The sequence below is a fragment of the Neolamprologus multifasciatus genome, chromosome 5, assembly GCF_963576455.1.
Source record: "Neolamprologus multifasciatus chromosome 5, fNeoMul1.2, whole genome shotgun sequence".
NCBI classification, from domain to species: domain Eukaryota; kingdom Metazoa; phylum Chordata; class Actinopteri; order Cichliformes; family Cichlidae; genus Neolamprologus; species Neolamprologus multifasciatus.
In genome coordinates, this window is record NC_140443.1 from 6028498 (window position 1) to 6045272 (window position 16775).

Here is a 16775-nt window from a genome sequence, read left to right on the forward strand (position 1 = left end):
GGTGGCAGTGTAATCCCTATATTGATAGTGAAGCCTCTTGATTTCGGTTTAGAAGATTCGGTACGTGGATGAGTCCACTGCAGAATTGTAGTTGTTACAAAAGTATCAAAAATAAAACTACTAAAAACATGCAAAATGTTGCATATTACTAGGAAATAATATTTAAGGCCTAGAAGACAAAATGTCAGTTGGTCACTGCTCTCTCATCTTGTAACTAAACTCACTATTTGCAAAGCAGCTAATAAGCAGAGTAGCTGCAAAAAGCAAACTAAAAAAGAATACTTTTAATCCCACCACATTATATAAATCATATATTTCAAACCTAAAGCAATCACTTGACTGATGCTATGATCCTTATTGTCAAAGTAGCTGCAAGAAGTAAATTATAGGCACAATGTAATCTTCTTAACTGCTGACCTTCCACTAAGCAGGGATTTCTGTTCGTTTGCCTTGTCTCACTGACTTTTAGTATTAGTATAATAGTATGATTATACAGAGATTTTGTTGCTCATTAGTTGAAAGGAAAATTAAACATTACCTCATCTGTACATGTAACAGGATGCTCAGCATATTAATTCCCAGTATAACGTTTATTCAATTCAATTCAATTCAATTTTATTTATATAGCACCAAATCACAACAAATGTCGCCTCAAGGCGCTTCATAGATACAGAGAAAAGCCCAACAATCATATGACCCCCTATGAGCAAGCACTTTGGCGACAGTGGGAAGGAAAAACTCCCTTTTAACAGGAAGAAACCTCCGGCAGAACCAGGCTCAGGGAGGGGCGGCCATCTGCTGCGACCGGTTGGGGTGAGAGAAGGAAGACAGGATAAAAGACATGCTGTGGAAGAGAGACAGAGATTAATAACAGATACGATTCAATACAGAGAGGTCTGTTAATACATAGTGAGTGAGAAAGGTGACTGGAAAGGAAAAACTCAATGCATCATGGGAATCCTCCGGCAGCCTACATCTATTGCAGCATAACTAAGGGAGGATTCAGGGTCACCTGGTCCAGCCCTAACTATATGCTTTAGCAAAAAGGAAGGTTTTAAGCCTAATCTTAAAGGTAGAGATAGTGTCTGTCTCCTGAATCCAAACTGGAAGCTGGTTCCACAGAAGAGGGGCCTGAAAACTGAAGGCTCTCCCTCCCATTCTACTTTTAAATACTCTAGGAACAACAAGTAGGCCTGCAGAGCGAGAGCGAAGTGCTCTAATAGGGTGATATGGTACTACAAGGTCATTAAGATAAGATGGGGCCTGATTATTTAAGACCTTGTATGTGAGGAGCAGGATTTTGAATTCAATTCTGGATTTAACAGGAAGCCAATGAAGGGAAGCCAAAACAGGAGAAATATGCTCTCTCTTTCTAGTCCCTGTCAGGACTCTTGCTGCAGCATTTTGGATTAACTGAAGGCTTTTCAGTGAGTTTTTTGGACATCCTGATAATAATGAATTGCAGTAGTCTAGCCTGGAAGTAATAAATGCATGAACTAGTTTTTCAGCGTCACTCTGAGTTTATGTGTACCGTGTAAGAGCGCTCCCTATTTAGATATGAAACTGTTCCCGCTGCTTCTGTAAATACTATTCTTTTGTTCTGTTTTGCATATCCAATGTTATTTTTGGACTAATTTTCCATGAGTTTCTAGCTCTTGCACTACAAGTATGCTAGAAGAAAAAGTCGAATCAGCAAGCAATCACAGTTGTGATAGTGTCAGACTGTTTGTGTACATGTGCCAGTCTTTGTTGTGGATAGAGGGGCATCTCTGTGGTTAGCTTGCTTCTTGGCTCTCTCGCCACACTGTTGTAGTGCTTGTGGGGAGATACTGGCTTAATTATGTGTCTGGTTTCTGTCCCAACTTTTTGCCTGAGGCATATTAATAGAAGTCACTTAGGATTCATCATCTTTTTCAGAACTTTCCTTAGAGACAACTCACATTCCCTCCATCATAGTCTGTCTGCCCTTTGACAAAATTTGCTAATGGTTTTTGACAGCACGCTATTATCAACACTTAGTATTGTTCAAGGTCAGCGGTGCTTTACAGTAATCTACTTGGAAACCCGTTTTTGCACTTTGCTAGTGCTGTGCTTGACCTGCATCAGCCGCTGCATGAAATTTAACTACATATCTTAATCTATGTAAATCTAACTGCATGGGCTAATAAATTCCACTCATAGCAGAACCCAAGTGAGTATGAGTCTTTACGTCAACGAGGACAAGTGACTCAGTATTTCAGAGGCAAGATGCCCTCTGAACACGTTACCTCCCACACAATCAAGTCTCCAGCTTGAAAGAAATGGAGATACTGAGGCATGAAATGGGACAACAGCTGCTGCATTTTCAACTTTGGCCCCAAGCCTAGGTATTTCTGAGCAGGTTACAGCTCAAGACGGCAAACACACACGACAAATGTACAATGATTGATGTATAAATCTGTGAAGACAATATTTTTATTTTTATGTAGAGCTTTTTTTGTCTGTTTATTTTTATTTTTATTTATTTATTTTATTTTTTTTTTGAGGGGGGGGGGGGTCCTTGTTAGAGATCAGGTTTCTAAGAGAAGACACATTGGCAGACAATATTTAAAATTTCTGACCGTCATACTTTTATTATTTTGTGTTGACATTGTTTAAACTTCTCTGCTATCCACCATAAACCAGAAGGGAAAAATACAGAGATGTGGCTCAGGATTTGACTTTAGGTGCCTTTTGAGTGTTGCCTTCAGCAAAAGAAGGTAACATAGGTGGGGAGGGGGGGACTGAAAAGAGAACAATGAAACGGGACAACAGATGTCGTTTGGTCACCTTAGCCCTAGCCCTTGGCTTTTTGAAGTGATGAGCTGTGTTTGCACACATCAGAGCCAAGGGCACCTGCCTGAAAGAGCATAAAAAGACCCTTTTTTCTATGCTGCTCTGAAGGAGATGAGCATAGAGAGGCGGCGGCAGCATTATTCGGATTCAAAATAACAGTACAAGGTTTTAAATTTCACTTTGGCTATTCATTGATGTCCCTTTCAACACAAAGAGAAACATGTTTCACAACCTGGAATTTAATTAAAGGAAAATAGTACTTTAGTAAAGAAATGATAGAGTACATAAATATGTTAGAGCTCACTGTCCATCTTTTTGTTTATTAAAACCATTGCACTGAGTAATATTTCAAACCAGAAATATATATAAACTAAAACCTATTAAAATGAAAGAAGCACTCTCCAGCTCATGTTATTTCTGTATCATGCTGGCATATGTAATGTGACTGCAAGGAGAAATCCCCTGATGCTCAAGGGTTGTATTCTGAATGAATAACACCCCCCCCTGTGGTTTCTGTATATACATTGCTCATCCACTGCGTCTGCTTGCACAGAATCCCAATTGTCTGTAAAAATGGCATAGGCAGGGACAATCCCTGCTGTACCTCAAAAATAGACAATAAATAAGGTGACCTACCTTATTTATTGTCTATTTTTGCATCCACTGTCTGTGCAGTGAAGAATCAGCAGAACTCATATCTCTTTTGCTGCAGGAGTTAAAGGGTAGCTGGATATATTCTGTTGAAGACTGCAAAAGAAATGCGGATACTATCTTTAATAAACCTCAAAAATGCACAAATCAAACCTCTTGCATATAGTGATAATTTTGGCCATTTCTGTGTATTGACTTTTATTAATAAGTTAAGTATTTCTACATCTAATATTTGCCATAGGTCTTCAATTAAACTAACACAGAATATCCAGGGGGCTAAGGGGGACCTTTTCAGTCATGTTAAAGAAGAAAAACCCAGAAACCATCACTGCCTTCATCATCTGGATAGGGAACTTCCCAAACTGGAATTCCAGAATGACAGAGATGTTGCTGAATCTATTGTACCTGAAATAGCTGGGTCATGCCCTGGTCATGTCACACATGAAAAGGAGAGCTATTGGAGTTACGTTCCAAGCTCTAATCTGAGCAGCTATGACCCTTGTAGGAGTGAGGAAAACTCCACCCAGCTGACTACCCAGTACTCAGCTGGAATATCCTTTCATTAAAGGTTACTCCTGAAACAGGCAGGAAGGTGCTGTTTGCATAGCACAAGGCAAATTGGTAGCTGTCTTTTGTGTCCAGTTAACTTTAGTTGTTTTTGGTCATTTCTGTACTGTGAGAGCTTGGTTTGTATGGAGCAGTAAGTCAAACTGGGCAGAGGAGGATGCATTTTGTCACAACTTCTCTTCATAATATTTATGGATAGAATTTCTATGTGCTGTCACTGGGTAGAGGAAGGAGGCTTTAGTGGTTTCATCTCAGCTTTTTGGAGATCATGCAGTTAGCTTCATCAATTCATGACCTTCAGCTTGTACTGGGATGTTTTGCAGCTGAGTGTGTGGTTTTTGTTGCAGATGAGAATAAGCTCCTCCAAGTCCAAGATAATAGTTCTCACTGGAAAAGGGTGGAGTGCCCAGTCCAGGTAAAGGATGAGTTGCTGCCCAAAGTGGAAGAGTTTAAATATTTCCTCGTTCATGAATAAGGAGAGAGTCGAACAGGAGATTGACAGAATGCTGCTGTTTGCAGTAATGTGAACACTGTAATGGTCTGCTGTGTTGACTGAAGAGCTGAAACTGAAGCTGTCGATTTATATGTCAATCTACATTCTGACTTTTAGTGATGGTCACAATTTCTGGCCAGTGGCCGAGAAAGTAAGACTACTGATACAAGCAGTAAATGAGCTTCCTCTGGGTTATCGCTCAGCCATGAGGTGAGGAGCCAGAGTGAGGTGGTTTGGGTATGTGACCGGGATGCCTCCTGAGAGCCTGTCTTGTGTCTTGTCCTGGGAAGAGGTGGTGAAAAAGCCCCAGAGCAGACCCACAACATGCTAGGAAGATTTGTGTGTGTGTGTGTGTCCCTCTCTAGCTATCTTTGTGAGGACCAAAATCTGCATTCTACTATACTTGTGAGAACCAACAGTCACTTGTGAGGACACACACACCGGTCCTCACAAGTTTTAAGGCCTTTTTGAGGCTCAAAATGTGGTTTTAGTGTCAGGGTTACAATTAGGTTATGGTTAGGTTTTGGGTAAGGGTTAGGGTTAGGCATTAATTTTTAATGGTTAGGGTTAGGGTAAGGGGCTAGGGAAACCATTATGTCAATGAAGGTCCTCACTAAGATAGCTGAACGGGGTTGCATGTGTGTGTGTGTGTGTGTGTGTTTATTTCAGTTATTATTTACCAGTATAAAAACGTCCCTGACTACTTTCATCATATAAATACAACACAGAAAAAAGTTTACTTGAAATTACTGAGAACTGAGTGATACCAGAATCAAAGAATGTTAAATAAGCTGATAGGCCAGCAGTCCATGAATATAAAATACGTTGTTACCACTTCAGTCATTCCAATTACTCTTTGCCCATGCTATATCATTTTCTTAACATCTGAAGAAAAGACACAGCACAGCATTTTATAATAGTTCTATTAAAGATGCATACAGAGGTTGCAGTTTTTGCGGGAGAATTTAAAACAAGAAAAAATAGTATTTGCAGATTTTCTTTCACTATATGTAAAAAAAGTGTATTTTGTTTGGGCCGACACTGGGAAGATGGAAATGTTTCACTTCAAACATCAACATGCTTTGTTTTCTGTCATAACAGCAATTTTTAAAAACGCACCCTTCGCTCGCTACCATATAACAGTGGATGTAGTGGTGACACTCACCCCTCGGCATTTTGAAAAGCTGAAGTGGAATAGGGGGGTGGGGGTGCGTATTCTCCGAGCCTACATATTCATTCTGCCTTAACTGCAGACAGCCTGCCTGAGAGGAGGCTTGGGATGAGATAGGGCTTCAGTTTGCCAGCATCAGTCTTGCAATCAAATATTACAGCCCAGCAATCAATGCATGGAACCTTTGAGCACATTTGTGTTCACTTACAAGTATGGCACAAACATTTTCCACAGTTACACATTTGTGTTGTAAACAGACACTGGCTGAAAGAAAGGTTCTTGACTTTGATTTAGAGCTTATAATAATCTAATTAAAAAGGAAAAGGAAGCATAGACATTACACTTCTTTTAAACTTTCTGTGTGTCTCTGTGTAGATTTAAAATACTTTGACCATTTTTCACATGTAAAAGTGCATTGCTGTTCACACCTTGATTAAACTCAGTGTGATGCAAGCTGTGATGAAGTTACAACCACATGTAGTTGGAAACCACTGGAGTGAATTTTGTAGCTTAGACGTTTCACGTTTGGATGAACTGGGTCGGGCAAGTTTAAATTTCAAGTTCTGCCCTTATTTCAAATCACTGCAGGAAGTTCACAGTTCAGGGAACACTGATAGTAAAATTATTGCCAGAGGTAGAGTGAGAAGTTTGGATGCTCCCTATTTGTAAGCCTCACAATTTGCCCCTCTTCTTGTCAGATCACCATATGTGTTATTTAAATTCACCTCAGTTATGTTCAGACATATCCGTATCTGTTGTCTGCAATCAATTCAGACACAGTGGGGTGTCCGGCTAAAGCATCATCGATCGATGTTTTTGGATCTATCGCTGAATCAAATTATGACAAAGCAATCGCAGAGAATTTCTTAGCCAATTAAGCCACTGACCTTTTCTTTAAAGTGAGCAAAGTTTTGTGTGTTCAATAAGTTTGCTAACCTGTCAGCGTGTGTTGTGTTCTTGTCATCTTGCTGGCTGCTATAAGCTGGTGAACCTAAAATACCACATCATCAGAAATCAATGTCATTAAAGTTCATGTAGTCATTTTTCACTCATTTTTTCCACTCTTTCAGCCAACATCAACTCCTGATGGATATATATACATACTGCTCTTCAGCTTGTTCAATATATCCCCTATCTAGGCTTCTTTCCACTGTTAAGCCAGTTTAAAGACCTTTCATATTGTTTTTGTTTATTTATTTTTGGTCTGGCGCTTACATCCCCCCCCTCTTTCCTCTGCAGATCTATGATCAAGCCATTTGAGAATTAATGAAAAAAAAGGAGTTGTTATCTTTCATTTTTATTAAAGTTGCTTTTCAGTCATTTAGCTGTGTACATTGCCAAACCAAAGCACAACATAAATATGAATATATGTAATTTCTATATGTACAGATGGCATAAACTCCGCCATCATCAAAATAAATACATGATGCATTAAATACATTTTTTTCTTTTTATAACTTAGTGATACAATGAAATCTTCTCACAAAGTATTATTTATTTTAAATATGCACGTTTTAAGATATTTTTACATTTGAGACTGATAATGTGTCTCAGACTGAAGAGATGCACTGCAACTAATAGCAGACCACTAGTACACTGTATCTAGCAATAGAGAAATGTCAGGGCAGGTGTGGTAGTTTTAATAGCATTTTTGGCATTCTGTGCACATAATAGTAGGATAGCAAAATGAAAAAAAAATAATACACTGCTACACTATAATACAGCATGTACAGCCAGGATGCGGCCACATCAACATGCATGTTTAGGCTACAGTAACCTTTCATCTCCTCATCCTCTCTGCTTTTTCATCCTTATCAATTGTACTCAGCAGTAAACAACTCATCAAAATACACAAAACCCTACTGGTATTGTAATCTCATTCCAATTTGGGTGTGCTCTAGTAGCCTACATTAGCGTCTTTTTGGTTTCCATCCATTGGCATAATATCAGACAAACACTGCAAAAAAACGGAGGCCATACCACAATTGAGACAAGGGGGAGAAAATTCATAGAACGGGTTTTGCGTTGCAGAGAATCAGTTACTTTCAGGTCAATAGTAGCTAGTGTGTGCAACTATCCCTTTTTATAAAGCGGCACAATAATGAGCAGTCCAAGACAGGAACATGAAAAGATGCTGCTGGAGAATGCTGGATGACGCCATTGTCTCTGTCTCCTGTTGATTTCAAACACGTGGATGTCTTTTGAAATGTTCTGTATGTGTGTGTGTGTGTGTTTGTGTGTTTGTATGCGTGCAAGAGTACATGTGGGTGGGTGGGTTGATGCGCCAGCGTGCCTTTGTCCGTGTGACAGTGTAGGCAGTAGATGTGACATTCTGGATTTAGTTGCTAGTTGTTAGTCATAATCCACCAGGAAGCTGGAGAAACACACATAAATCGAGAAAGTTTAGCCAACTCACACCAAAATGATATACAATAAAAGGTCAACAGTGTTCAACAATCCAACAGTCTACTCCAATTTTTGTTGTGTTGCTGTTTCAAACTGTCCACTGATTTTATGTTTCGTCTGGTGAGCTTTTAAGTCTATAACTACTTAAGATGTAAATAGATCTAGTTGTAAATCAATAAAGTCTGGCAGTATAACTATGACTTTCAGACAACTGACCAAAGAAAAAGAAGAAGAAGGAAAAGTGCAGAGAAAAAAAAACAGCTTTTAGGGTCAACAGATTGTTTTGTTTTATATATTTTTAACTTTATTGATTCCTAGGTTGATCCCTTCCTCCTCTTCTTACATTTTATAAACTATCCTCTCTCTTCCTCTTATCATTGCCATCTGCCCTCACAAGAATCCCCCAGAAACCAGCACCTTAGAAGCAGCTAACAGCTACTTGAATAAAAATACATTTCTTAACCCAAACACACCTCTTCGCATAGAGTTACATATGAAACTTTTTTTTTTCTCAAAAGTAATGAAACAACAGTAAAGAAAAGTTAAGTAAAAGAGTTTAATAAAGTGCAGTTATCTTATTGCTAACGTGTGAAGACACATTTCCCAATGGCCTCTTACTTCTAGTCATCTGAACCATTTTCAGTGTAAACCTCTGCTCTAGCCTCAAGGCATAACACAGTATTTGTACTGTCACCTCAAAGCAGGAAGGCCCTGGGTTCAAATTCACCAGCTACGGGGAGCTTAATCCCTCTGTGATGCTTACCCACCAGGTTGCCCTAGCAACCTGTATATGTGTACTCTACCTCCTTCCCCATGACAACTGACTCAGTGGCCACAACAGTTTCTTTACTGTTGTGAACCTTAAATTCGAACCCATGCTTCTGAGCAGTGTCATTTTAAAACTGGTCTTGAGCTACAGTTCTTCAGGCTCTCTGAAGGTCGTTGAAAGTTTTTCTTTGGACATTGGCTGCTTTTTTTCACTCATTTTCAGTCCAGTTCTTTTACCATTTACAGACCTTAACACTAACCTAAAAATCATCACACAGTTTGAGAGGTATAAAATAATACTTTTGCACCAATAGGAGATTCCCAGCGAGCTTTAGCCAAAAAGCTGGCATATCTCAACATGGTGTGCAGAAGAAAAAGTGGCAGGCCTAAAAAAAAAGAGAAAATATCTACAGCAGCTGAACAGTTACTGAACATCATGTCCTTAAGAAACTTTTTATCATGACAATGATCATAAACTTACTGACAATCCAATTAAATAATACCTGAAAAACACACAATGGAACGCTAGGACCCATTGACAGACCTCCCCAGAGCCTGGACCTCAACATTATTGAAGCAGCGTGAAATCATCTTGACAGAGAACAGAACAAAAAGCAGCCAACATGCAAAAAAGAGCTTTGAATGTCCTTCTAGAAGTCTGGCAAACTGTTCCTTAAGACTACTTTAAGACATTGCCAGAAAGCTGACCTAAGAGAGTTCACACAATTTATACCAAATATTGACTTTTAAGCTTGTTAGAATCCCTCTGTTTTCCCCTCATGTCATGTATATTTGCACATTTCAATAAACCGCTGAACCTACTTTTCTTTTTCCTAGAAAAATTCAAAGAAACGAGGGGTGGCTCAAGATATTTGATCAGTACCGTAAGCCTTTAATAGTCAGCAAGCTTACGTGACATACCAGTCAGAGATGTGGATGTAAACAACTGTGTACGGTAACCTAGTAACAAGCACAACCCATACATCCCACACAGTTAAATCAGCACTGCAATGGAGCTAAGAGGCGGAAATAAATATTAACAGCATTGGTTTCTGAAGAATTTTTATTTGTTTCCTGTAGCTTGTTATTCAAATGTGAAGACGAGAGAAATGAGATGAGACCCACTGCAGCCTCTGCTGGACTTTTCCATGTGTTGAGGAGTCAGCGATGTGATGACAAACAAAGTAAATATGTGCGTCACACAGAAAATCGCTTTTCTAAATGTGTTCATGATTGACTTTTTTTTTATATTTATGCATGTGTCTGAAAGAAAACAGGCGTATGATAATAATGGATTGCATTTATATAGCACTTCACAATTACACTATTCATTCACTCTCACACACTGGTGGAGGTAAGCTACAGTTGTAGCCACAGCTGCCCTGGGGCAGACTGACGGAAGTGAGGGTGCCATATCGCGCCATCGGCACTTCACCGGTAGCTGAAGTGTTTTGCCCAAGGACACAACAACCAAGACAGCTGTGGATCGAACCAGCAATCTTTCAGTTACAAGATGAGCTTCCCAACCCCCTGAACCACGGTCACCCCAATATATCTCGCACTTACCTTATCCTGATTTCTGTGACTTGCAAACATGTTATCTAGTGTTTGCATCTCCTTTAGGCTAGTTATAGAATTTTTATTTTTATTTTCCATTATTCAATCCATTATTTTGCACTATAAATGAATTAATGTCTGGAATTATGAATGTGCTCACATATGCATAGGGTGACACTTTAGTGCACCTTAAACATCTAAACCTAATGTATTAACTTAGTAAACACCTTTAGAGTGATTAACACAGTAACTAAACTTACTTTCAGCTAATGTTAAATGACCACAGTACTAGTTACAGGGATACCAGATACAGGGGTGAATAGTTATCTAGTATTTCTATTAGTTAGCATCGTCTGTTCGCGCACAACAGTCGCGCTAGCACAGTGAAAATCATAAATAAAATGTAGGTTCACTTCTGATGAACACCAGTAGCAAGCTTAAGCTTAGCTTAGGTTGAGGAGGCGGAAGTGGCAGTCAGAGGCGGAAGTGACAGTCAAGGTAAGCGACTAATGTTGTAACTGACGTCAGACGCCGGAGATTTTGGCGGAAAATTAAAGCAAATGGTAGTTTAGATTTGAACAAATTTCTTTAAGCTTCAGTATTACCAAATACACTTATCAATTGTCTCATAACTAACAATATTTGTCTAAATTATCTCCAACACCCTGGAGAACAACGGGGAGAGTTTAGACGCTCTCCAAGATTATATTGATCAGTGCTTTCAGGATCTCGTGATGAAGAAGGCCCAGAGTACAGCTTCCCCGGCCAAATCTGAGACGCCGTCGTCGAAAAGACAACGCCCGGCAGATTCCCCCGGCACAACATCGCCAGCTGGCAAAGATATTGCCGACATACTGGAGTCAATCGACAAGCGATTGTCCAGTTTCGACGCAAGGCTGTCCCTGGTGGAGATTCTTCACCGGGAATTTAAATGCTTGCGAGAATCCCTGGAGTTCAGCCAGCAGCAAGTGGAAACGCTCGCTGCTGAAAATGCCACGCTAAGGGAGTCGGTGAAATCTCTCACAGAAAATGTTACTCAGCTAAATAGAGAAAATAAAAAAATAAAAGAAACGGTTATTGATCTACAAGCTCGTAGCATGCGTGATAATCTAGTATTTTCTGGTATTCCAGAAGCCGCTGGAGAGGACGCGGAGACCACGGTAAAAAGCTTCATCAAAACCCACCTGAAGCTGCCGGAGGACATGGTGAAGAACATCGTCTTCGATAGGGTGCATCGCCTCGGCCCCATTCGGGCTACGGCCGGGAGACCACGTCCTATCGTGGCCAAATTCGGCCACTTCAAACAAAAACAACATGTGAAAAGCCGCGGCAGGGAATTAAAAGGAACGGACTTCAGCGTGAACGATCAGTTCCCCAAAGAGATCCTGGAACGACGCAGGGTCCTCTTCCCACTTCGACGCGGCTTCATCCAGAAAGGCTCCCGCGCTGTCATCGCTGTGGACCGGCTGTACGTGGACGGACAGCTCCACCGCGACCCCAACATCACTCCGTGGCTGTATTAACTTCAGACCAGATAAGAATCCGCTACACCCTTTCCCTATCCACTCACACTAACTTGGATTAACATTTGTTTAACTTACCGGTATCAAATCACATCTTAAGTGTGATTTCATAGCAATATTAACACCGTCACTCTCCGTCAGTGATTTAATTGGAATGTTTACGTTTTCTTTTCTCTCTTCTCGTTTTTTTTTTTTTTTTTTTTTTTTTTTTCCTCTCTTTTCCCCCTCTTGTTTTTATGCTGCTCACCCTCGTCCTTGGTTTCTTTCTTTATTTCTTTCACTGCTTCGATCACCTGCTTCCACACTCTTCCACAAACAACATCATTTATTTCGACACTTACTCACTGCACGATCACGCACAGTCATGCGCTCAACGGCAGCACATTTACATCAGTCAGACAGCGCACACAGACCTACAGGATACACACACTTAAGCCAAGCATACTCATATTAGTAAATATGCAAACACATAGTCAGACTCGGGGAGCATCTCGCCACACATTTTTTCTCTCTCTCCCTCTCCTTATTTATGAACAAGTGATATATTCTCTCCACCTGTCTAAGCGACACACACAGAGTACACCCCTAGTTATGCACAGACATCTATGGGTGCACTAAGATTCGTTACATGGAATGTAAATGGAGCTGGCTCCAGAGAAAAGAGGTTAAAAATATTTAACCAACTCAAAAAACTACAGGCAGATGTTGTCCTTTTACAAGAGACCCACAGACCTCTTAGAGGTTCGAATGAACTTAAAACACCTGAGTTTCCTAATGTGTTCTCAGCCTGTTATAATTCTAGACAAAGGGGAGTAGCAATTTTAATTCATAAAAAAATTAATTTCACAGTACTCGATACAGTTATAGATCCAGAGGGCAGATTCTTAATCATTAAACTATCTATACTTGATAAAAATCTATGTATTGTAAGTGTATATGGTCCAAATGTTGATGATCCCTCATTCTTTCACGGTTTTTTCAGTGCACTCTCTGAACACTTAGATGGCACACTTGTGCTTGGAGGCGACCTCAACCTTGGACTGAATGAAGAAATGGATAGGCTCAATACAGCAGGAACTCAGCGTAATTGGCAGTCCACAAATATAATCAAACAGTATATGAGCGACTTTGGTCTTTGCGATGCATGGCGCTCCCTTCACCCCACCAGTAAGGAATATACTTTTTTCTCACATGTTTATCACTCCTACTCTCGTCTGGATTATTTTTTGGTCAGCAGCTCACTGCTGAGCGACATTTCAGACATTGAGATTCATCCTATAGCTGTCAGCGATCATGCTCCTGTATCTCTAACACTAATGCACAAGAATAATACTATGCCAAGTAAAAACTGGAGATTTAATACATCACTGCTTAATGATGAAGACTTTATTAAATATTTTAAAAAAGAGTGGACTTCATATTTAGACTTTAATGACACTCCCGGAACATCAGCTTCTGTTTTATGGGAAGCAGGGAAAGCTGTGATGAGAGGTAAAATAATTTCTTTCTCATCACATAAAAAGAAAAAAGAAAACAAAAATATTCAGGAATTAGAAAAAAACATCAAATCACTAGAAGAAGCCTACGCGTCCCACCAAGATCAGGAAACATTGAACAAAATACGCAAAACAAAACTAGAATTAAATGAGATAATTGATAGAAAAACAAAATTCTTAGTACAAAGACTACGCTTACAAAATTATGAACATAGTAATAAATCCGGTAAATTTCTAGCAAACCAGTTAAAAATAAATAAAGAAAAAACAACTATATGTGCTGTTCAAGATTCATCTGGGAACACAATATATGAACCGAAACAAATAAACAACATTTTCAGGGATTTCTATAAAACGTTGTATTCACCACAAATAAACCCATCTAAAAAGGAAATTGATCAATTTTTAGACAACATAACTCTCCCAAAATTATTAGAATCTCAAGCAATGGCACTGGATTCGCCACTGACATCAGGTGAACTCCAGGAAGCCCTGATAAATATGTCCAATAATAAGGCTCCAGGTCCAGACGGCTTTCCTGCAGAATTCTACAAAGAATTCTGGAAGATTCTAGCACCAGTTTTTTACAGAACGTTGTTAGAAATCAAAGAAAAGGGCAGACTTCCATCAAATATGAATTCTGCAAACATTAATCTCCTGCTAAAACCAGGCAAAGACCCTGTATATCCCTCAAGCTATCGTCCAATATCCCTTATTAATGTAGACCTCAAAATAATCTGCAAAGCTCTCTCGAAGAGACTAGAGAAAATAACCCCCCTCTTAATTCATCCTGACCAAACTGGTTTCATAAAAGGTAGGCACTCATCAACAAATACACGTAGATTACTTAATTTGATAGACTACTCATACAGTAAAAACCTTGAAACTACAATATTTTCCTTAGATGCAGAAAAAGCGTTTGACAGAGTTAACTGGAAATTTCTATTTGCAACTTTACACAAATTTGGTTTTGGATCTTCTTTCATCAACTGGTTAAAAATATTATATAATTCCCCAACAGCTTGTGTCAGAACAAATGACCAGACATCCTCCAGCTTATGTCTCCTGAGGGGCACCAGGCAGGGATGCCCACTCTCCCCTTCACTGTTTGCAATTTTTATCGAACCACTAGCAGCAGCAATTAGACAGAATTCAGCAATTAAGGGCATAAAATGCAAGAACGTAGAACATAAAATCAGCCTTTATGCTGATGATGTGTTACTCTTTCTCCAAAATTCACAAACCAATATCACTGGGGTGATTGAATTGATAAACTCTTTTGCAAGAATATCAGATTACTCAATTAACTGGTCAAAATCTACAGTCCTTCCTATTAATTGCTGCTTCCATAATTCCTCTTCTACTCCACTGCAATCGGGAAATATAAAATATTTAGGTATTAATATTTCTCCCAAGCTTGCAGATCTAACTAAATTAAACCATACCCCACTTTTAAAGAAAGTAGAAGGTGATCTGGCTAGATGGAAATGTCTACCCATATCACTCATGGGAAGGGTTGCTGCTATAAAAATGATGGTATTACCAAAAATAAATTATTTATTCTCAATGATCCCAACTAAACCGCCGCAAGATTGGTTCAGATCTCTAGATTCATATATGTCCAAATTCCTTTGGAAAAATAAGCCCCCACGTATAAGCTTAAAAACACTACAAAAGACCAAGGATAAAGGAGGATTAGAACTACCTAACTTTCAGCACTACTTCTTAGCCAACAGGCTTCAGTTTATCTCAGGATGGCTAAAACATACCCTCTTAGATGAACCTTGGCTAGATGTAGAACAAGCACTTTGCAATAATCTAGAGATTTCAGATCTACCATTTATCAGCTCAAACATCCAACGACATGAATGCTTCAAAAGCATCAACATCAGCTCTTCTCTGACAGCATGGTGGGAGTTTCTGAAGTTGACAGAGTCTTCATTAATCCCATGCAAACGTACACCTATCTGGAACAACCCTGACATATTACAAAACAATAATATGATAAACTTTTCAGATTGGAATGGTAAAGGAATCAAATATGTAGAACATATACTAGAAGGAACAGAATTTATTTCATTTGACAGACTAGTTACACAATATGGGATCAACAAGAAAAGATTTTTAGAATATCAACAAATTAAATCCATAATAAAAAAGAAATTTAAACTGGGTCAAGTTGAACTACAAACACCACCAAGTGTGGTTCAATTTTTTACTCTTAAAACCCCCAAATTACTATCCAAAATATACAGAATGCTTTCTAAAACAGATGAATCAATATCACTTCCTATTGCAAAATGGGAAGCGGATTTATCAGTTAACTTAGACCAAAACTTCTGGTCTCAGATTTGCTTAAAAACCTTTCATCTAATCAGAAATCCCAGTCTTCAATTAATTCAATACAAAATACTACATAGAGTGCACTATACAGGTCATCGGATGTTCAAGATGGGCTTTGCATCTACCAACAACTGCTCACACTGCCAAACCAATTCACCGGACAATTATATCCACGCTCTTTGGTTCTGTCCACCAGTTCAGAAGTTTTGGCGCGAGATATGTGAAGACTTATCAAAGTGTCTGAAATGTAACATTCCAACTTCCCCCTTAGTGTGTTTGTTGGGCAGCTTAGATAATGTCACTTCAGAAAAGAATATAGCCCATATGGTTTTCACTGCTCTATGCATAGCCAAGAAAACAGTCCTCATGAACTGGAAAAATAAAAACAATCTTAATTCTAACCAATATAGAAATTATCTATTAGATTACATTAGTCTTGATACAGCCTCTGCCACCACATCAGATCAATCGCTCTGGGCTCCTCTGATCAGCTCCATCACCTAGTGGGGGTGGGGGGTCATATTTTGGTCTCGCCTTCACTGTTGTGATTGGTGTGGGGGTAGGGTCAGGCTTGGGGCGTCGGGGGGTTCCCCAGGAGCATCTTCCTTGGGGGGCTCAACCCGGGGTAGCGGTCATGGCCAATTAGGGGCTCTGTTGGCTCTTAGGTGACGGCTTCCTCGTGGCTACGTGCAGCGGGGCTAGGGGAGGGTCTGTGCTGACGGACGGGGGTTACTGACCTGGTAGCCTGGCTGCCCCTGGGTGGGTCCGGGACGGGCGTGAGGTTCTGGGGGCGCTCCGGCTCTGGCCTGGGGCCCTGGCCGGGCCTCGGGGACCTGGGTCCTGGTTGGTGTGTTGCCGGGGTTGTGGGCCGGTGGGTATATGGGGGCCCGCCACTGGCGCAGGGTGCCGCCGGTGCGCCGAGCCAGCTGGGGGGCTCTTCAACTGGTGGGGGGGGGGTTGTCACATCTTGCAGGGGCTTTCCTCTC

General features: G+C 40.0%; 1 protein-coding gene and 1 long non-coding RNA gene across 2 annotated transcripts in view; one reads left to right on the top strand and one right to left on the bottom strand.

Annotated features, from left to right (window-relative positions):
• Nucleotides 1-3511: 3511 nt before the first annotated feature.
• Nucleotides 3512-7430, top strand: LOC146517917 (uncharacterized). The gene is made up of 2 exons (XR_014874076.1): nucleotides 3512-5045; nucleotides 5091-7430. It is a non-coding gene; the product is annotated as an uncharacterized LOC146517917 (long non-coding RNA).
• necab3 (N-terminal EF-hand calcium binding protein 3) overlaps nucleotides 6978-16775 on the bottom strand; it is a 53316-nt gene continuing 43518 nt past the window's right edge. The window contains exon 13 of the mRNA XM_085159371.1: nucleotides 6978-8070. Within this exon, the coding sequence (XP_085015497.1) occupies nucleotides 8042-8070 (29 nt within the window). The 3' untranslated portion in view covers nucleotides 6978-8041. The remainder of the gene's footprint in view (nucleotides 8071-16775) is intronic.